Here is a 22,470-nt window from a genome sequence, read left to right as displayed (position 1 = left end):
ATTTTCCAGTTTGCTTCCCCCCCTTATTCTATATTGGTCTACAGTTTCGTTTTTGGGGTGCTACTTTTATCAGGTTTGATATCCATGTAGTCACCTCAGAAACCCACATTTTTTTTTCTAAAACATGTTTTCTGAGGCAAATGTAACATTGATAATCAAACCTAATGAAGAGGCACTAAAAAAGATTATTGGCTTTTGGGTCTGGACTTTTTTTGGTACAATAGTTTATAATTTGCACAATCTCTAATTCAGAAATTAGTGTTAGTTTCCTTTCTCTACTGAAATCAATTTTGTTCATTTTTTTCCTAGGAAATTATCCATTTCATCTGTATTTTCAAACTTACTTGTGCCAAACAGTATAATGTAGGCTATTAAGATTTTTAAATGTTCTGCTTCTCTTTTTTTTACATCTGTGTTTTCTCTCCTTCCACGTCTCCACCCCTTTTTTGATTATGTTGGCTTCCAGAATTTACAGATGCCACTGGGGGCTCCCTTTTATACGTTTACTCCTGAATCGTGGCCTTTTGATCCCTTTCTTGGTAATTTCTCAATGCCTTAAGCACAAGTCTTTTATACTTTGTCCAGATTTTCTAGTCCTCAGCAAGAGGGTTGAATTCATACGCCACCATTTTACTGAAAACAGAATTTTTACTAATAAAAAAAAGGCCTCACAAAAAGTTTGTGTAATTATCTCCTCAGTGGAAAATTCGAACAATGTGTAAGTCAGTACTACTGAGTCTGGGTCTGACCAATAGGAACCATTTTATAGAATGTTTGTATAGTGGGGTTGTCTGGATTTGCTTTGGGGTTAATTTCTATTGATCCTTTCCACCACCCCAGCCTATGAAAGTGAAGTAAGCAAGGCAGAGAAGAAAAGCATGCGGATTCAGATCTTCACCACAGGAGGGCAGTCTAACCTGGAGACATCTGTAAACCACCCTTCTAGCGCGGTCAATGGAGGAGCTCACTAGATGTTTATTGATGGCGGAAATCAGGTTTCTGCAGTCAAGGAGGTAGAAGATATGTGGAAAAACTGGAGGCCTGCCTGGCAGTTTTGCTTGATTTTTGGGTAAAACTCTGCCTTTGCCAGGTCATGTGGCCATGAGACAGGAGTCACAGAACTGAGCAGTTTCAACACCAACCACCATCTGCACACACACACACATCCATCCATTAGGATACAGAAATACATATATATATACACACACACACGTATTATGATCAGCATGTTTGTGGGCGATATTTTGCCTTAATATCTATTATTCTTGAGAAATGCTAACTAAACCATTCAAGTAAAGAGAATGTTTACAGAACAATTAAAAATGAAAATCCAAAGGGTTTATGCCAAAAAGCAAACCAGTCTTCTGCAACCTAACTCAACAGGACCCAACAGGTTCATGTGGATTCTCACATGTTCTCTGAAGCAGTGTGTGTGTGTGTGTGTGTGTGTGTGTGTGTGTGTGTGTTGGGGGAAGGGAGGAGGATTGTAATGATACCCAAGTACAGGTAGCAAGGAAGCAGGAGGTTGGGGAAACTTCAGAACCACATGGCCTGGAAAATGGCTCCGTACCCAAGGATTTCAGCAGCAAGAGTCAAACCACGAGTAGACATAATTTGTTGGTATAAAGTTTTACCACTTCTGAGATGCTGCAGAGCTCTCTTCAGAGTAAAGAAAGTACCTTTTCTGTTTTCTCCCACAGTTCCTAACAGTGTTCACTGAGTATGAAATAGGAAATGAATTTATCACACTGCTCTATTTTGTTGAATCTATACTCAGTTAGTATGGCTATTTATAAAACACAGTTTAAATGCTATAATCCTCCCTCACCTCTAGAGTTTTGTAACCTGCTTTTTCCAAACTTCTTCCCTTCTACTGTACACCAATAAATTATAGTTATGGAAGCTCTGCAAAATTTATCTTGGCTTTCTTTGCAATGATGTCCTCATGCTAAATTGTATATTTATACATGGTCTTAAAAATTTGGTTAAATGTTTTATACTTGATCCTGGTTTTTAAAAAATCTGTAATGAATGCCTACATGGATTCTTGAAGTATTATTGGGTCATGTCAACATCTATCACAGTAAGTGTATTTTGCAGGGTGACAAAAAATCAATTAAAATTGCATTCTATATTTAATAATTACAGTAAAAGTATTTTGGTAGATTTTATTCACATAAAATGTTTTAATCATAAGCAAAATCATTAACTATGAATTCAGACATTATAGTCAAAATATATTTTACTTCAACTTAAGGCAATACATACAGATTTCTTTAAAGCATACTCATATCATTTTATTTACACACTATTTTAAGAAGTGACAATAAAATACATACTTTCCATCTTTGTCCTTCATTTATAACTTTATGTATTCACAACGACGTAAAACTCTCCAAATAAAAGGAATTAAATGCCATCATCCTTAAAGCTTACCAGATACGGACAAGAGAGGGAGACTCCCAAGAACAATGCGAAGGCATTTTTAATCTTTTAATGTTCCAAGAATTTATCTTTAAATTCTTATACCAAGCTTAATAAAACAATAACACAAAACCTATAGTACACAGCACTGAAATAATTTATATTAGAATTCTATTGCTGTTTACCAGAAGAACCTGCACATTAATAACAGCAGAACTGCCCTTTATAAGTAAATGCACTTACTCTGAATTCACTCACCGAACTAACAAAAACCACTCAGTAAGTTTTCCTATTACCTTTGACTATCATTGTCATAAACAGTTAAATGTTTCCTGGAGCCAAATACTTTCCATCACCTAGAAAACATGTCAGGATATTAGCCAATTATTTAACAAAATACATACCAAAATCTCAGTGTAAAAAGCTGGCTTCACTAAAGGATTTTCTCAGTGTACTCAGGGTACTCACTGGCTTTAACAGTGATAATTTTGTAAAGATACAAATGAATTAACATAAAGTTCAAACTAATAACATATAAATGTCTCTTTGATTAAATAAATACTATTTTCTCCCATCAGCATATATACAAAAAAATTTACAATTTTTAATTAAAGTTAATATTTTGAGAATGGAATGAAAGACAAGACAAATAGGTAAATGTCTTGTTCAAAGGGTTAAGACATTAACAGGATATCCCTCCCATTCCATCCCATATGAAATCCAATCACAGGCTAGATGCTACATATAGATTTCTGAAACTCATAACCACCAATCAAACTAATGTAATAACTAAAACAGCACTGCAAGGACCAAGCTCTACTGAACTAGTATAAAATATCCTGCTACTATTTTAGATAGTTCAAAAAGTGTCCACTGTGTTAAATGTGACTGTCCTTTTTTTTTTAAAATGGAAATTGAGACAGAAAGAAATTTTTCTATTATTTTGTTCAGAAAAACAACCTCTAGGGTAACTTTTATGTGAGGAAAATAATGAAATAAAATTTGTCAAAAAGCAAAATTAACCCTACGGTTTTTATTTCATTTATATACTATGCTATTCTTAATACAGTCAACTTACGACCAATAGCATGAACTATTTATACAGGTTGTAGAAATGCTTCTCAAGAACCCCCAAAACAATAGGTATCAAATCCTCGGATCACAAAATGAGCAGTGACCAAATAGGATGAATTCTATGTCTGATGATTGGCACCATTGTTCTTTACCATCACAGATAATCAACACTTAACTGGGTTGCATATTTATTGTAGATAATTTTTTTATCTGTAAAACAGTTACCTAGTTTATTTTATACTGTCAAAACTTTAAATATCACACTATTAATTGCTTGCGTCAGGTCCTGTTGGATGGTTCCTGAAGCCCATTTTTCCTTTAACAGTTACAATCTTGTCTGCCACAAGTCAGTTTCTGCATATTACTTCTGATTATTAGAAAGTACCACCTAGCAAAGGTAGGATGGCAGTTCTTCACAACAAATCCTTAGCTCTGAACATGTATGTTAAAAAAAATCAGAGCAGGGTAATTACTTCTGTGAACCAAACACTGGAGAAACAGCACGGACAGCACTCAGGCTACAGAATGTTAACAGCGCTTAGAGTTTATTCTGCCACTTAACACAGGAAGAGTGGCAAAGATGCCAAGATACCAAATTCCACTTTAAATTTAAATACTTATTGCCTAAAAAGTAAGGCATAGACGTCCCAAAGGTAGATACCAAAATCTCTCTTCCTCGTTCTGACCCAACTGAAGCCAGATTCGTATTCAGGTCATAATTTTTTTTTTTTTTTTTTACAGCACTTGGATATCTCTGGCTACAATAAGCAACATGAGAAAGTAAAACACGGTAACAAAAACTAAGGAACTTTCTTAAGTTATGACTTTAGCTTGCGAGCCATAAGAAAGTAAACAAATATGAAGTGCAAATATACCCTTTGCTGAGAGCCACATTCCGTGGGAATGTGGAAGTCAGCCCACAGACCAGCCACTCTGACCAGACCAGCCGCGCTGACCGCCTCAATCAGTCACAGGAAGTCTACACATTCATACATGCAAACACACTTATGCACACACGCATGCACGTGCATGCACACGCACACACACACACGAATAACTTCCACAATGGCATTAAGCACAGAGAAAAGCAATTCTTTCCATTTTCTTAATTTCTTATTAGCAACAATCTTCAAAAGATATCTTTCCTGACTTCAATAGCTTATGAATCTTAACAAAGACACAATGGTGAAGACTCAAGCTTTGTATCACATGGTCTTTGTTGTGTTTTTTATAATAGCTTTTCTTAAAATAATTTCTTTATATGCTAGATCTGTTTTGCCTGGTTAACCAATTTTATTAACCATCACAGAGGTCTTCCTACGTCACAGGTTTACCTGGGATACAAACTCTATTAAAAGTTATTAAATATAAAAATATAGAAAACTTTTCCTTCCTAATACACAAAATCCACTAAGTGCATAAAGATTTCTGTTGTTTCAGTTACAAATATAAAAATCTATTAGAAAAGCATGCCTACTAAATTTTGATATATTTTTATTTAAAAATGTGTCAAATCCTCATTGCAAAAAAAAAAAAAAAAAGGCAGAGGCAATATTTTTCATAAAAAAAGTTTCCAGTTAGAGAAATAGTTGGTGTTAACTAATGATTTACTAGCAATTTTATGGTCAGGGTTTTTTGTATTAGCTGATGCACCAAAACAAAGCACAAGGAAAAACATAATAATTCTAGCATACTTGGTCTAAGTTCTTTGTCTTTCAAGGTATATTTTTCATCGTTAGAACACCATTTCTTGAGTGTACCCTTGGTATTGTGACTAATCAAAGATACTTTATAAACTCCAGCACATGTTACTCAATTAAAGGATCATCATCGTCTTCTTGCAGCTGAAGTCGGGAAAATGGACGGGGTACAGACAGTCTATTCTGCATGATTATAATGAGGCATGTTAGCGTGGTTAAGACCAAGAGCGCACCGATAACAATTCCAATGGCTTCCGGGAGATTAATGCACCACTGGTCAACTAACAAACACTTAGTATGACCAAAGGTTCCATTATTGGGATGTGGTTTTAATCCCAGGATGTGGCACATCATTGGATAAATATCCACACTGTTAATTGTGCTGTGTTTGTAGCCTTTGTGGAATGCTGGACCGTGGGCAGCTAGAAACGGATGCATACTAGACAAAGAATTATCATAACCATGGTCACCTACTGAAAAAAAGAACAAAATTATGTTAGTTCCTAAAAGAAAGACTGCTCTTTCTATTACAAAATAACTTCTTCTAGTGTAAATATACTGATTCTTGCCAGTGTAATTTCCATCCATTAAAATTCTGATTAGCTGGACCAGATGGGGGCCAGAAAGAAAATTTTCTGTTTTGTTCAACTCAGCCACGTCCCCTATTTCACACATAGACCCCTCTTCCAAGCGGTCATGACCCGAGGCTTTAAAACTATTTCTCAACCTGATGCACCTGTCTGTCAGTGCCAGCCCCACTCATTTCACCCATCAACTTCTAGCACTGTGTGCATGCAAAGAGCACTAGTGCCTAGAAGCGAGTGGCTGGGCTGAGGGTCCTGAGTAACTGGGAAGAGCAGAAGTGAGTAAAACCAGTGAATGGGGAAGAAGTGCATCTGCAGCATCAATTGCTCCTATGATAAGAAACAGGATTATATTATATACTACTGGTTTACTGATAGCGAACGAACCCCTCGACCTCTGGAGGGCCAAGTGAGAATGTTACTGAAGGGGTTCTTGTATTCGATGTGAAGTCTGACCACTTCACCAACTTCTAACTCCAAATTGAACTCACAGAAAAACATGACAGTCCCAGACAGAACCCCAACACCAGATCCTCAGTTTTTAGCTTTATTTTGGCAAATATTCCCTTTTAGGGTACGCCTGTTGCATTGATAAGCTCCTGCTTTCATATGAAGTGCAAGTGACTGAGTGGTGAGTGTATCAGTTTGTGCCATATTATCCCTTAATTTCATGTCTGAAATATTTCATAATAGAAATAATGAATGTGATCAACATAATTAACAGAATATATAACTTTATATAGACTTTATAATTTCAGTAATGTAAAAACATACTGTATATGTAATAGAAAAAAGTTTAGAAGGGGGGAACTCCGTACCTCTGTATTGATTTTTTTCTCTTTTCTAAACTTTTCTGTGTTTTCTAAGTTTTCAACAGTGAGTATATAAGTATAAATAACATATACATTCCATTAACCTTTAGTCTTATCCTTGTCTGAAGCTTCTTATTTGCTATAGATCAGGGATCTGCACACTATAGACCCGGGCCAAATTCAGCCCTCTACCTGTTTTTGTAAACAAAGTTTCATTTCAACACCCCCACAACAGTTTGTTTACATAATGTCCACTGCTGCTTTTCCACTACAAGGCAGAACTGAGTGAGACAGAAACCAGCCGGCCTATAAAGCCTAACATATTTACTATCTGGCCTTTTACAGAAAAAGTGTTCTGACTCCTGCTACAGACTATAAAATCAGTTTTTTGTTTTTTTTTTTAAAGTACTCAAATTGAATTTAACATATGGATAAATAAGCTTTGGTTCGGGGGGAATCTGTAACTCCCCCCTCTATATCTCCTCAGCTCTAGGAGAGGTTTTGATACACCTGTTCCGGTTTTTGCCCAGTGTTCCAAATAGCTAGCACTCAGGTAAATGATTTCATCACTGGGGAAAGACCTGGGTTACCTGGACAATGCTTTTTAACACATACAAAATTTTAAAAAGCATTTGAACTATCAAGTCTCTCCCCTTTTATTTTCTTTACTTCTCTCTCATTTTCTACAAATCAAGAGAACCAACCTTGAAAAGTTGCTGACAGTAACTGCAGTGTGGGTAAGAAAGTAAAACTATACCTTTGTCCTTAAGGTCACCCACCCTCCTCATCTAAGGGTAAACTGTGCTTAAAAATTGCTATTGAATGAAAACCTGAGAATTAATCCAGTCAAAAAGTGAACTGATTAGACAGTGTTAATATCTCTAAATCAAAGTACACTGTTAACAGAACAGTGTCACAATGTGTGATTTATCCCCAGAATACAACAGAAATATCCTAAATACTTACATTTTGGTAATGATTTATTTAACACAATTGTCCAGCCTTCATCAGCAACCAAAATAATAGGCTGAATTCGATCATTATGTTGGTAATGAAATCTGGCAGGAATGTCTTCTTTGAGATAAACATTCATGTGAGGGTTACAGACTTTCAGTTTGTGATAAACCTCTGTTGTATCTGGAAGAAAAAGGAAACAGTAAAGGAAAAAAGTCATGATTGGCTGATAAGGGAAAAAAATACTTCTAACTAGAATAACTGGAAACAAATTATGTGACACTGTTGGACGGACGGACACACACACACACACACACACACACACACACACACACACCCCTTCCTTTCCAAGCATTCACATGTCTCTTTTTCATTTTGTGATTCTCTCTGGTGGACTTTTATACAAAAGGGGACATTTTCATGTGTAGCTTCCTAAGTAAATATAAACTAATTACATATTGCTGCTAACTACTAATTCTTTTTTTTTTTTTTTTTTTTTTTAAGATTTTATTTATTTATATGACAGAGAGAGACAGCGAGAACAGGAACACAAGCAGGGGGAGTGGGAGAAGGAGAAGCAGGCTTCCCGCCGAGCAGGGAGCCCCATGTGGGGCTCGATCCCAGGACCCCCGGGATCATGACCTGAGCCGAAGGCAGACGCCCAACGACTGAGCCACCCAGGTGCCCGCTAACTACTAATTCTAAGATCAATAGATGAACAGTACATCTCACACAAAAATCCAAGATGTTTTTTAAGGATAAAAATTTCCTTTTTCCATTAGTGTGAATAATTAAGAAATATACCAAAAAGCAAGGAAGTAATCTCTTTGAACATGAACCTTAGGCTAACTGCTTAAAGACTTGTTACTTAAGGGGGAAAACATTTAATCCCATTCCGAGTAAGAATATATGGTACTGCACTACAAAAAACCAGAGCTGTATTCTTTTACAAAACCCTCCCACCTCATTCAATTGCTCCCTTCAAATATCCCTCAGCTAAAAGGTTACTTACTTATTTTGGGAAGTATAGCAGCAACTGGAGTCAAATCTATAAGAGTGTAGCTTGAATGATCAATGCAGAGATCCAAGTTTATCAGTTTGTCCTTTGAGCACTGGGTCATCCCATGGTCACTTGTAATGATCACATTGAGATTCTCCCACAGTCCTAGCACCTTGAGTTTGTGGACTAGCTCACCAATAAGGTCATCTACTTCTTTCAACACTCTGTACATGTTTTCTTTATCTTCGGGTCCATATTTGTGGCCACCTGCATCTGGTTCTTCCCAATAGAGTGTTGCAAAGGTAACTGGTGGGTTCGAATTCATCAGCCACATGGTAATATTATTTAGTCTCTCCTCAAATGACACTGAAGAGCTGTAATTCATAAAATAGGAAGGTGTGGTATTGTGAATGGGTACGTCTGTTCCAGGCCACATAGCAGCGGCACTTGATCTGTTTTCCTGAAGCTGATTGGTCACCCAAATAGGTACTGCCTCATTCCACCAAAAAGGATCCTTGTCATCAAAGTCAGAAAAATGTTTCTTTGTGATTACATCATACATGGAATTAGCCACGATGCCATGGCTTTCTTCATACAAGCCTGTCACAATACTGTAGTGGTTTGGAAATGTTTTTGTGATAAAGACATTTTTAACATGCTCTACCAGGACTCCTTCTTTGATAAAATTCTGGAGATGAGGAAATTCATAGTTCTGTAGATAGTCAGCTCTGAAACCATCAAAGGATACCAGTAGTAACTTGGGTGGCAGGTTACGGGAAGAGTCACCTCTATAACCAGTTATAAGTCCAGAAAATAGAAGTATTACTAACAACTTCATAATGAATATGTTGAAGGAGAGCAATCAGGGTTCCTAAAATATAAAAACACAGTTTATAAGTGGTAGTGCTGTTGTGATTTGGATTAAGTTTCAGAAGTTCAACGACTGAGCCACCCAGGTGCCCCTAAGTTTCAGAAGTTTAGCCATCAGGAGAAGAGAAGCAAAATTTATAAACTTTTTATATGCCAGCTTTATATCAACTTAAAATTAAGTAAGGTCATTTACTGAAAGATAACTGAATAAAGCTAAAATTGAAAAAAACAAAAATTGTCTTTACTTGTCCAATTTCCTATTTATACATGTCCTGCCCCATCCTTCATGCTCTGAAGGGGGTATGGGCCATTCTTATACGCCACAGAAATACTCCTGTTTGTTGCCTTGCTTTTCTGTAGTAGCAGAAGTTATTCTAAAGACTTAATAAGAACAGGGGTGCCAGCCTGGTTCTGTCAGTGCACAAGCAACTCTTGATCTCAGGGTGTAAGTTCGCACCCATGTTGGGTGTAGAGATTACTTAAAAAGAAAATCTTTTTTTTTTTTTTTTAAAGATTTTATTTATTTATTTTGACAGAGAGAGAGAGAGACAGTGAGAGAGGGAACACAAGCAGGGGGAGTGGGAGAGGGAGAAGCAGGCTTCCCGCCGAGCAGGGAGCCCGATGCGGGGCTCGATCCCAGGACCCTGGGATCATGACCTGAGCCGAAGGCAGACGCTTAACGACTGAGCCACCCAGGCGCCCCTTAAAAAGAAAATCTTTAAAAAAACTTAATAAGAACAGATGAAGAAAGAAAAATGAACCTTCCAGGCCTTCAGAGGCTCCAGAGAGGGAGATTATTTTTCTAGTTTAACGACTGGTAACCTATGTTCTTTTTAAGCCACAGAAATAGGTGGTGGAAATTCTACCATGCTGACTCACCACCAGCTCCTGTTGAAGATACTGGCATGAAAAAGGGGGGTAAGAAATAAATATTACCTAAGAAAAAGATCTCACCTTAATCTATACATTCCCAGTATTTACAGGAGGTTGACAAACAGACAAAGCCTATAGGGACTTGGCTGCCACAGTGACTTCTGAAGCAATCCAACAGCTGTTGAAATGAACTTCACCATATCCCTTAAACTTCCTCTTTACTATCAGGGACATACTAGTTTACCTAATACCCCAGGTTTAGAGCTCTGATTTTGCATTATTTCACTGATTATAAAAACATCTTTCCCATAATAAATCTCCCTGCCTTCAGTCTCTATCATCTTTGGTCCTTCAGAAAACAGGATAGGTGATTTAGGTAGGATGATTCACTTTAGTTGGACAGGATATGTCTTCCACTGTAATAGGAGAGAAGGAGCTAAAGCTAGGTAAGCCAACAGGTCTGAGGGTTGGAGATGAAGGGAGCTGTACTCTCTGTGCTGCAAAAGGTAGGGGCAATTATTGAGAGAGAGTAGGATGGTAAAAGGTTCGAGGGTTTGAGCAACAGAGAATGTCTGACATGGCCAACATGGAGAATGGGAGAGAGTACAGGGCAACAGTAGGACGGGTGGTCAAAGCTGAATTTTTAGTGACACTGTTGACTAGATTTCTCTAGCAATTCAGAGGCCCTGGCACAGGCCTGAACAAAATAGGCAGCTGATCGTGCCTGCACTTGAGACTGTGAGAAACTGAAGTATAACAAAGGCAGTTCAAGATCCTGACTAGGGAGTGACTAAAATCTGAACTGCAGCATCTAAGCTCAAACTGATACAGATCATGAAGTACAGAGGTTCTGAGGGAAGTTGCAAGGATGTGAGGCTGTAGTCAGAGTGAGGTGAGTGAATTCACTATTTCAGAGTAAGAAGTCCCAAGGTATGGCCGCGGGGGGTTTGCACCTCGAGGTCCCAGGCAGAAGCAGCCACAAGCTAACTGACATGATGATTAAGTTCAGGAGCCATTTATTGTGTGTTCTTCTTTCTCCCAACTTAACCACAATTACTTGAAGGCAGAGACTTTCTTTCCTTCAAACATACCAGCAAGATGACCTGTGTGTGCGCAGTCATTCAAACATCTGCTGACTGAAGCTGGGACCGTCTCAGAACTAGGAACCTCAAATTGGGAAGACTGTCTCAGAACTAGGAACCTCAAATCGGCACAGAATTTTGTCTGTGAGGGTCTTTGGGTCTGAAAAGTCTACCATTTTAACCTGAGACGGGCTGCCTTCTGAGTGTGGTGCATGCATGATCTGTTGCTGATGCCATCCATGAAACCCAAAACAGGACGGAATAACAAAACCAAATCAGCTCTCCAAAGAGAACAGTAACAGTGCTGTTTGGTAGAGGAGACATGCTGTACAGACACGGTCCCAGCATGGCGCCGCAATATCAACTCTCAAGAATCAGGACAGAGAGCAGCATTTCTCTTCTCATTCAGTATTTGGTGCCCCCGACCTAGTGTTCATGCACAACTCACCTCCTCCCTCAGTGGGTCAGTGTGAGTTCAGTCACATGACAGCAGTATGCAGGCTACTGCCCCGGGCTCCAGCAACGGGAGAACTTGTGTGGAGGCCACGCTGGTCTCCAGGAAAGCTTGGACTGAGCGGCTTCCCTCTTTTCTCTCTGAGTATAGCTACCTTCCCATATACAAATATTTGTTTCCAGTAAGAGTCGACTGAAACAGCAGATCGGTGGTACCGTATCTTAAAGATACCATAAATCTATTTTGTACAGTCTTTTTTTTAAAGATTTTATTTATTTATTTGACAGAGAGATAGAGACAGAGCACAAGCAGGGGGAGCGGCAGGCAGAGGGAGAGGGAGAAGCAGGCTCCCCACAGAGCAGGGAGCCCGAGGCGGGGCTCGATCTCAGGACCCCGGGATCATGACCTGAGCTGAAGGCAGCCGCTTAACCGACTGAGCCACCCAGACGCACCACAAACTGTCTTAATGTACTGCCCTGGATCTTTCCCTCCTCAGCAACCAGTTTACCTTCCCCACCAATTCCACCGCACAAACTATTCTGCGGGCAAGGTAAGCCCGCAAGGTATGTCAAACTGAATGCATTCTCTGCACCTCCAAATCTTTCTCCTTTCCTTCGTTCCCCAGCCTTTAAAACAGCTTCCCCATTCTCTCACACCAGAGCTGCCCTGAGCAAACCATCCATGCCAGCCTCGTCGATTCTATTTGCATATCATCTACCACAGCACAGTAGACAGAAAAATCACCGAGGGAGCTGGTTACAAGTGCAGCGGCCCAGTCTTTACACCTAGGAAATTCTGACTCAGTCAGGCTAGAGGAGAAGCCAGGAACCTGCCTTTTGAACAGCTCCCCATTCTTTCCATCTCTACCACAGCTGCTGCCATACCTCCTGTGGGAGCGCTTCTGTCTCTTAACTGACCTTCCCACCTTATTCACCCTCCCCTTTCTCACCTAATATCTGCTCCCAACTTAATCTTCCTGGGTGGAGCTCTGTTCATAACACTCCTCTTGAAAAAAATGTTCATAGAGTCCCCCTGCCTATACAAACACTTCAGCCCGGCAGTCAAACCCCTGCAGTATCCAGGCCGAACCCACATGCACACTACTGTGAAATAGTTACAGAAATCATTGCCAACGGTGCTTTCCTTTACCATATTTCACCATCACCATCTGCCTCAAATGTATTACAAAGACGTGTAAAAGATAATAGGCATTTATCTGAGTGACTTATAGGTGACCTTTAACAGCTCTTCAGTAGTAGTTTGTGCTCCCAAACATCCTGAAGTTACCTCCTGCACATGAAGTCTTGCCCAAACACTCTTTTAGGTTATTTTATTTATTTATTTTTATTTGACAGAGAGAGGCAGTGAGAGAGGGAACACAAGCAGGGGGAGTGGGAGAGGGAGAAGCAGGCTTCCCGCAGAGCAGGGAGCCCGACACGGGACTCGATCCCAGGACCCTGGGATCATGACCTGAGCCGAAGGCAGACGCTTAACCATCTGAGCCACCCAGGCGCCCCTAACAGGGCATGTTAATCGATAAACAAAATACCAGTGAAAAGTTCTCAAGTAGTTTTCAAGGAAGTAAAATCACTAATTGTTATATGACTAAACTTTGAGGAAAATTCTGTAATTTTTCAAACCAAAAAAAAAAAAAAAAAAAAAATAGAGGAGGGAAGAGACAAAAAAAAAAAAAAGCATCTGGACTACACCCAAATATCCCAACAGCCACCAGAAGTAGTAGGTAGTCATCTTCAATGCAGGGGACAAAACATGCTCTACCGCGACTGGGATGACTTTTTTTACCTGGATGGAATGCATGTCAGGCAATTCCCACTGGCATTCTTAGCCCAAGTGAAGTTGGGAGAGTACAGCAGTTACAGGAAATGGTGAAAGATATCTGTCACCATTAGCTCGCCATCTGCTTTGTAATACAAAAGCCCTAAAGACTTCACAAATATTTATAATGAAACTTTTATACAGCTTTAAAATAAAATAGCATTGTCTGTGGACATGGGAAACTTTGGTGATTTCCTCTAGATTATTATTTTCTTATTGTTCTAAGGAAAACAAAAACTACTCTCTAGAAGACTTTCTCAGTCCTAAAAATTCTGGGATTCTAAATAATTCTCCCATTTTCAAGCACACATAAAATTTTCTAGTATCTTCAAAACTATCTTACCTTCTACATAGTAAAATATAACCCCTCAGGTACTTCTTGTGTTTTCATCAAAATTTCTCCCGAATTATATTTTGTAGCTAAGCTAAAATACATAAAATATCTCCTCTTTGCTTTCAAGTGAGCTTAATTTCCTTAAAATAGCCTGGAACAACCTCTGGGGGAAAAAAGGAAGAAAGAAAAGAAAACCATGACATTAAAACGAGCCCCTGACTTCCTCTAACACCGAGCAAGTTTTCAGGCTTAGGTCCAGCAGATCGCCTGGTGGTTGGGAAAACCACTCTGGAGTCAGCCCTAGTATAAACCTGAATCTGCCTGTCACCAGCTGTACAATGTGGAACGCCTCTTCACTTCTCCGAGCCTGAATTCCCTCATCTGTATAATGCGACCCTATTATCTCACAGGGTTGCTACACCGAGAAAAGGAAGCACTGTTTGTCAAGGGCTTAACACGGTGTCCAGCCTACAAAAAGCACTCAAACGTTATCTTTGCTGTTCGGTTCTCTAGGAAATTAGTTCTTAAATTTGATTATGTAATTGCCAGGAACTCTGATCTCATATTCAGACAGACGCAAAGAGCCCACCCCGCCGCCCGCCTCCCCTCGCTGTCACCCCCGCCCACCTCCGCTCCTCCGCGGCTGTCAGCCCACTGCCCTCCCCACCCTTCACGGCACGGCCTCCCCCCACCCCAAACCACCTGCCAACTGCTCTTTCCTGCCCCCACAACCGCCCTCCGCCTCTCCCAGCCCAGCCTTCTCCCGGCGCCTCCGCGACCCTTTCGCGGGCGACCCGCCGGCGCCCCAGGGGCTGGGGGAGGGGTGGGGGGTGTTTCTCACGACCTCTAGTGTCAGCCCCAGGCGGCCGAGGAGGGGGTGGCATCTCCCTCCGGAAGGCCGGCCGCGCGAGGCTCACACTCACCCGCTGCCGCCGGCGCGCGGAACTCAGCACTGGCGGAACCCCGCGCCCGTGGGCCCCGAGGGGGAGGCAGACCCGAAAGGACACGCGCGAGGCAGGGATCTTCCTGAGGCGCCTGCGCAATAGCGGGCGCCCCCGCCGCGGATAACAGCCCCAACCTCCGCGAGAACCGCTTTGTTGGGGGCACTCTGGGCTGTGCGCAGCCGCCCGGCGCGCGACTGCGGAACCTGCTGCCAGCCGGCTGGAGCCCGGCGGGCGGCGGAGGCTGAGACGAGTGCTCGGATTGGCTGCCGGAGCCGCGTTAAATGTAATGCCCTTTGCGATTGGTTAGAGTCGGGGACCACCTGGGGACAGCTGTTTTGGTGGGGTAGCATTGGAGCTGGAGGAGGTCCGTTCCTATCTTCCACCACGCCCCTCTCCCTTCATCCTAGGGCTGGGTGCCCTTCAGGAGACCTGAAACCCAGCGAGTCCCGGAAAGGCCCCTGGCTATTGCCAAGCGCAGTTCGCTGCTCCTTAATAGGCACCTGGCGACGTTGGTGGCCTCAGGCAAAAAACGACTTTGGTTGCACCAGGGCGCAGCACAAGTCTAGAGCGGTTTCAGCTAGTTCCAGTGACCTGAGGTAAATGCGACGTGATTCTACCCAAAGTACCTGTTTCACTGGAAAAGTGAGCACCTCTACACCCAAAGTTGAGTAGTAGGCAGTTTACAGGTAAGGTCACAAGAAACACAGAAACAATCCTTGCAGTAGGGAACCAGCTGAGAAATGGGCACGTCTTTTGACAGCTGCATATGGGATTGTGCTCCTGCCTTTAATTGGAAACTTAAAGGAAAGGGAAAGGAAGAATGTATCTTTAAAGTTACTAGTAGGAAGAGAAATTACCAAATGAAGTAGATGTATTTGTTAACGCGTTACCCAGGCATACTTGGTAAAGAGTGGATGGTATCTTTTTTCTCTTTGGATTTGCAGTGCCAAATACAGGACCTGGCGTCGAAAAGGAACTTACTAAATGTTTATTGAATTTAATGGAACTTTTAAGGTGCTCTGGGTTCGTGCCTCCCCTCACTTTAAAATGCAAACTCCAAGGGGATATTTTCTTTCATATTCAATAGTGTAGCTCCAGCAGTTGCTTAAAAACATGCGAATAAATGAATTAAGAATATTAGTCATGTTAATATTTTCAGGTGTTGAGGATTTACTGGATGTAAACCCGGTACCTGGATTAGTAACCTGCGATAATGGACCTTAGAAATCAAGTTGTATGGGGCACCTGGCTGGCTCAGTCGGTGGATCATGTGACTCTTGATCTTAGGGTTGTGAGTTTGAGCCCCACGTTGGGTACAGAGATCACTTAAAAATTAAATCTTAAAAAAAAAAAAGAAATCAAGGTCTAAGTTCTGCATCTTGGCTGTGAGCTTTAAAGTATAGGCATGGCTGGTGATGTAGGAAAAACAACGTTAGGGTTCCAAGCCCATGGCCAAGAAAGAATTCTTGAGACGTCTTTGGTGCAAAAAGGTGATTTTATTAAAGCAAGGGGACAGGACCCCTGGGCAGAAAGAGCTGCAATGGGGTCGTGAAGAAGGGCCCATTATATGCTTTCAGGTTGGGAGGGGGTTAGGGATAGCGGAAGTCTCTAAGGAATTTTGGAAGCAAGGTTTCTAGGACCTTGATGGGGCTAGCTATTGTTGGGAAAAGGTCATTTTTTACCATCTAATAAAACCTTAGTCATGAGACCCTTCAGATGTATATTGGTGGGCCATGTGCTTGGGGTGATGATTGCCAAAATGAATCTTGGTGGGTTTAGAGATAAAGGAAGTTTCCAAAGGAATTTTTATACCTTAAAGTAGACTTACAGGATCCTGAGGGGTGGGGGGGTTTCAGGCTAGGATTGCCTTTCACCCTTAGCAAAGTATTAACATTGAGGCAGTTGAGTCCCTAGAGGGATGTCACTCTGCCTGTTTCAAGGACTTGTCAATGGGCTGTAGGTAGTATGGAAATTTAATAATTTTTCTTTTGCCTTTGTTTCCCACATCAGCTGGGACTCCAGAGTCTGCAAGCAGCTGCAGAGACAATTTGGGCCTGCTGTATTCTGTTGATGATTAGTTTGTATCTTCACAGGTTAATTCCAGTGGCAAACCTCAAGACTGGCCTGTGCACTGGTGAATTGGGCATCTTAGATCTGTGGGTTGTCAGAACGAGAAGGAGAAGTCAGAGTTCTGGGGGAATTTATGTAATGTCCAATGTAGTGGAACTTAAATTTTCTGGCCTTTGGGGCACATGATTATGCATATCCTGTTCATTCATTCATGAGCTGCACGATTGCTTAAAGAGTAGACAAAATGGACTTCCCCAAAGGTCAGATGTGTAGTGGAGACAGCAGCTGGATGGGCATAGGGCAGAAGGGCTCCCTTCATCCACGGCCACTGCCTCCATAGCTGGGTCAGATCAGGGATTAGAGTTCAGCTTTGATATTCCCGTAGAATCTCAGACAAGCACCTTAACCTCTGTGATTTACAAGTAACACAGGTATAAAAGATATACCTGCTTACTACCTAGATGTGAAAGCCAAAGAGACCCTTTATGTAGAAGCACTTTGTAGGCTGTAAAGCACCAAACCATCCCAAGTTCAATTATTATCCTAGACCTCCATCCCCACTGTAAGCATTTATTGACCTCAAATTGCTCCTTGCCAATTTGAAGTTATTCTATATTTAGTGTAGAAAGTCCCCACATCTCACACAATAACCTTTTCCTAGATCCAAGTGTCCCCTTGGTGTCCTGTTAGCTGCACTCACTGTGTAACACATCAGGATAGCAGGTTACTAACTACCACCTAACCCAGTATTTTCCAAACATGTCTCATCATGAGACATCCAGTGTTTGTGAAAAATAGAGTTCTCAGATGCCACACAAGATTGACTGGGTCCAAGTCTACAGGAGAGGGACTTAGGACATTTTTAACAAAAGTCACAGGTGATTTTGTGATTTGGCAAGTTTGGGAAACAGTAAACTAATGAATGCAAATGCGTTAGTTAACTAATATATTACTCTATCTGGACTTAACCCAATTAAAATATTCAGCTTCTTAAATATCCTAAAGGAGTTATACTCATTCTGGAAATTCTAAGAAGAACCCTAGAGAGGATTTATGTATGAGTAAAGAGAATTCTTTAAATCACACTGTTAAGAGGAATATTTATTAAATTCTACATACATTGTTTTGTAGTTCCATAGTTTGAGATCAAATGATTAGAAACACCAAATAATAAGAGGATGTACAGTAATTAAACCTACGTAAGTCCAGAGATGTGCCACTTTAGCGAAAGTCTTCACATCTGAGAAAAGGTGTTATCTCATTGATTAAAATGTATACATTTCCCCCTATATTTTAACATCTCTGAAATCAGAATGATCTTACAGCGGATTGGCTACAATTTCTCTTAGTGACATATCAAATAATAGGGCTTCCTAACACAGTATTTTGTATTCAATGAAATATGGAAATGAAGCACCAGACAATGACATTTTCCTCCATCCCTACTGATACACAACAAGTGACCTAGGTTCAGTGTACCCTCTTGCCTGTCTACCTCCACAAGCCTGACCACATTTGAAGGTCCAGTAGCCAACCAGTCCATCCCACCTGCTTACCCAGGCTGCAGAGATATCTCTCTTCCTATAGCTCTGATTATCGGAAGCCCTATTTTCTTCTGTTTCTCTTGCTTAGCATTTATGTTGCTGCCTACCTGACCAATTAATTTTTGTGCTACCTTATCATTTTACAAACATCTTTGGACTCTAAAACTAGGTAGTAAACAATATGAACACAGAAAATTTGCCTCTGTCTCTTGTTTTTCCCTAGGGCCTAACACAGAGCTCCTACCTGGAAATAGTCAATAGATACTGAGGATAATGGCACTTAAGTAGGGTGACCATATACTTCATCATCCAAACCAGGACATTTTGGAAAGTGAAAAACAGATAGTAACAATTTCCTGAAGATCTCAACATCCTAACGCCCAGAATATGTGACTTTGTTACCTACATCGTAAAAGGAACCTTGCAGGTGTGATTAACGTAAGGATCTTGAGATGGGGAAATAATGTCCTGGATTACCTGGGTGGGCCTAACTTAATGGTAATCGGAAGGTTCCTTACAAGGAAGAAAATGGGACAGAAGAGTCAGAGTCAGAGAGATTAGAAGATGCTACACTGCTGGCTGTGAAGAGATAGAATGGGGCCATAAGTCAAGGAATGTACTTGGCCTCAAGAAGCTGGAAAATCCATTTCCCTAAATGGATTCTTCCTAAGAGTTTCCAGAAGGATCAAAGCCCTGCCAACCTATTCTAGACTTCTGACTTCCAGAACCATAAGATAAAACATTTGTAGTGATTTGTTACAGCAGCCATAGAAAACTACTTCACCATCTAACCTGTGAGAACCAGTCAAAACCCAGCTCATCCTCCACCATTTCCAGATTCCGGCAGCTGAATGTAAGCTCTGCAGGATTTCACCTCTCCCTCTTTGGGCTTCCCTTATAGCATTTACTTTACTCAATGGTAATGTAAGCAAATATCTGCTTCTCTGATCCCCCTCTGTAGACCTAAGTGATAGCAACTCAATTAAAACTAGTTTAAGCATGGAAGACTGTATTGAATCATGTGACTGGAAAAGCCCAGCCATGGAGCTTCAGGTAAACTTGGATCCAAATGCCCAAAGTCATCAGGTATCACAGTCCATCTCTTGGCTCTGCGTTCTCTGTGTTGGCTTTATTCCCAGGTAGACTTTCCATTTGCAGTAAAAACAATGATCACCAGCAGCTGGGGCAGGTTTATAGCCTACCTATTTAGCAGTGGGGGCTGAAAGACTGACTCTTTCTCAATTGTTTCAACAAAAGTTTCAGGATTGAGTCTTTTGGGTCTGGTCTGGGGCATGTCCCCATCACAGAACCAATTCCTGTGGTCAGAGGAGTGGAATTGGCTCTCATAGGCCAGGCTTTGGTCAGAGTAAGAGTGACCAACTCATCCCAATTTGCCCGGGGCTCTTCTGGTTTCATCATTAGAAGTCCCATGCCCCAGGGAAATCCCTCAGTTTAGGGCAAACTGGGATAGTTGGTTACCCTAGGCCTCCATGCTAGAGATGAGGGGAGACGTGGTCAGCCCCAAATGACTCCCACAGACTAAAACTGAAAAAGAAGTGGTTTCTTGGAGGAACCATGAGAAGAGGAAATGAATGCTGGGTGGGCAAAAGCAACAGAGAGATGTCTTCTCCATTCACCTTTCTAGATTAGAGTTACCTTGAAGGCAGGGACTGAATCTTACCCATTTTTGCGTCTTTTAAAAAACTGAGTACGTTGCTTTCTACCTAGGAAAGCCTCAAAAGAACTTATACTGTTTCTTGCACCACTTTATGAAATACTTGAAAAAATTCATTTAGAGTGAGTGAGTAATGTTTAACACTAGTTCATGATGGATAATACAGAATCACATTTAACAGGTGCATTTAAAAATAGTTTACAATCTTACTTGATTGAGATTATTAAAATGTAATCTTGCAGAAAATGGGGTGGTTGGAGAGTTTTAAACTTTCAAAATCACTGAAATACGATGATCCTCCATTGTCCTTTCCACTCCCCTTAATAAAGATAAAACTGGTACTGTGTTTGCATTAACATCTAATATATATTAAAAAGTGAAACTTAAAATACCCTTCTTGTGATTTGAAATTCTATTCACTAGTTTCGGTTTTGTTATTTAATCAGACTGAGCAGTGGATTAGAATTGTTTTTCTTTGGACAGGGTGTGGCTTTTCCTCTGAAACTTTTTTTCTGTAATTTCTAACGTCTGACCCATCCTTTCAGGCAATGAGTTATGCATCCCAATTAGGAGTTTAAAAAAGAAATAGCTACATAAAGAGCTATGTCTTTGGTCTAGAGGGTAAAAATCTTCAAGTATTGTATGCTAATGCTGAATCTTGTAGTAAATGGGGCAGGGGGAGAAAAAACTGCTTCTAACATAGTCTTCCAAACCTGACATTGGCTATGGGGGCAATGACTCTAATTGAAATTACTTTTTGTGAATTTAGCCAAGGCAGTTCTCTCTGAGGCACCACAGTCATTTGTAAATGGTGAGTTTAGATTATTGCTCCTAGCTCATTTCAGTCTGTGACACAAAATGGGTTTAGACTTTCTCCCTGTTTCTAGGATTTATATAAAATTTCTTTTTCAAAAGCTGAGCTGAAAGAACATTTATAAATGAATGTTATCATTTTGCCCACTAAATGAAACAATATACATGTCTAAACATCACTGTGGAAATGAAGAATTTATGAGCCTGTTATGTTTTATTTTATTATCATTAAGTTCCTCCAGTGAATCTAGAGCATGCTTTGTGGCAGAGTTAACTGCACTTATTCCCCCTCATTCCCATTGAGAAAGATGCAGAGTTTGGGAAAGATCTCAGCTCAAGATCTGGACCCAACTGATCCCCTGGTAATTCCACACACTTTGCTGGTTTAGATTTGGGCATAGGGCACAGTTCTAGTCAGAGTAAGTGAAGATTGCTGGAAACTTCTGAGACAGAGAAAAGAAACCTAGAAGTCATTTCTGTTGCTCAGTGGAAGTGAAAAATAAATCATACGGTTCCTGTTGCTACTGTTATGTTTACCACTAGAGGAGCCGGAATCGAAGTCTGTAATAGCCCCAGTGGAGAGTTAGAAAGAACCCAGTACATGGAGACATCGTTGAGCTGCTAATTCAACCAGTCCCAAAGGCTATCCTACCTCTGATCTTCCTATTTCATGAGATTATAAATATCTTTATTATTTATGCCCATCTGAAACAAGTAGAAATGGTAAATATTTGAAGGATAACAGAAGCTTGGTGCCAAAAGAGCCTCGTGAATCATTTTGTCCCCCTGTTCTCAACCATATTATCTACAAGAAGGAAACTTGACTGCATAAGACTCCCTGATCTGACCCAGCTATGGAGGCAGTGGCCGTGGATGAAGGGAGCCCTTCTGCCCTATGCCCATCCAGCTGCTGTCTCCACTACACATCTGACCTTTGGGGAAGTCCATTTTGTCTACTCTTTAAGCAATCGTGCAGCTCATGAATGCACGAACAGGATATGCATAATCATGTGCCCCAAAGGCCAGAAAATTTAAGTTCCACTACATTGGACATTACATAAATTCCCCCAGAGCTCCGACTTCTGCTGACCATTGTTCAGGTTGGGGAACGTTTTTCTGGTCATAGTGATAATAAGCGCTAACACCTACCATGTGTCAGACATTGCACTGAGTACTTGACTTGCTTTGTCTCATTTGTTTGACAATAGGCTGGTACTGCTTTGTCTCATTTATTTGACAAAGAGGCTGGTACTGTAGGAGGGCTGGTTTTGCAGATGAGGAATTGGAGACTCAACTAGCTAAGAGACACTGGCCTCAGATCACTGAGCTACTTACTGAGTGGCAGAGTGGGTATTAAAGCTCAGGTCTGGGGGCAACCTGGGTGGCTCAGTCGGTTACGTGTCTGCCTTTGGCTCAGGTCATGATCC

At 40.9% G+C, this 22,470-nt stretch overlaps 1 protein-coding gene across 2 annotated transcripts; it reads right to left on the bottom strand.

Moving 5' to 3' along the window:
- Nucleotides 1–2,216: 2,216 nt before the first annotated feature.
- Nucleotides 2,217–15,146, bottom strand: ENPP4 (ectonucleotide pyrophosphatase/phosphodiesterase 4). 2 transcript variants are annotated; one of them, XM_045866973.3, is made up of 4 exons: nt 14,921–15,146; nt 8,561–9,419; nt 7,561–7,731; nt 2,217–5,671 (listed from the first exon to the last, which is right to left on the bottom strand). In XM_045866973.3, exons 2-4 carry the CDS (start codon nt 9,384–9,386, stop codon nt 5,307–5,309), a joined length of 1,362 nt encoding a protein of 453 aa, XP_045722929.1. In that variant the 5' UTR covers nt 9,387–9,419; nt 14,921–15,146; the 3' UTR covers nt 2,217–5,306. The 2 variants fall into 2 exon arrangements, with proteins under 2 accessions (XP_045722929.1, XP_045722930.1); XM_045866974.3 differs by lacking the exon at nt 14,921–15,146 and adding an exon at nt 11,822–12,680.
- Between the last annotated feature and the right edge of the window lie 7,324 nt (nt 15,147–22,470).

The sequence above is a fragment of the Mirounga angustirostris genome, unplaced genomic scaffold (assembly GCF_029215605.1).
Source record: "Mirounga angustirostris isolate CCGP_5_RB_7025 unplaced genomic scaffold, mMirAng1.0.hap1 SCAF_8, whole genome shotgun sequence".
Taxonomy (NCBI): domain Eukaryota; kingdom Metazoa; phylum Chordata; class Mammalia; order Carnivora; family Phocidae; genus Mirounga; species Mirounga angustirostris.
This window is presented reverse-complemented; position numbering and strand designations above follow the sequence as displayed.

Excerpts from the sequence above, each read along its gene's own strand:
- ENPP4 (XM_045866973.3), bottom strand. The coding sequence starts at position 9,386 with ATGAAGTTGTTAGTAATACTTCTATTTTCTGGACTTATAACTGGTTAT. Across the intron at positions 7,732-8,560 it reads TGCTATACTTCCCAAAATAA|ATACAACAGAGGTTTATCAC; the intron begins GTAAGTAACCTT and ends TTTTTCTTCCAG. Across the intron at positions 5,672-7,560 it reads AAATAAATCATTACCAAAAT|TAGGTGACCATGGTTATGAT; the intron begins GTAAGTATTTAG and ends TCTTTTTTTCAG.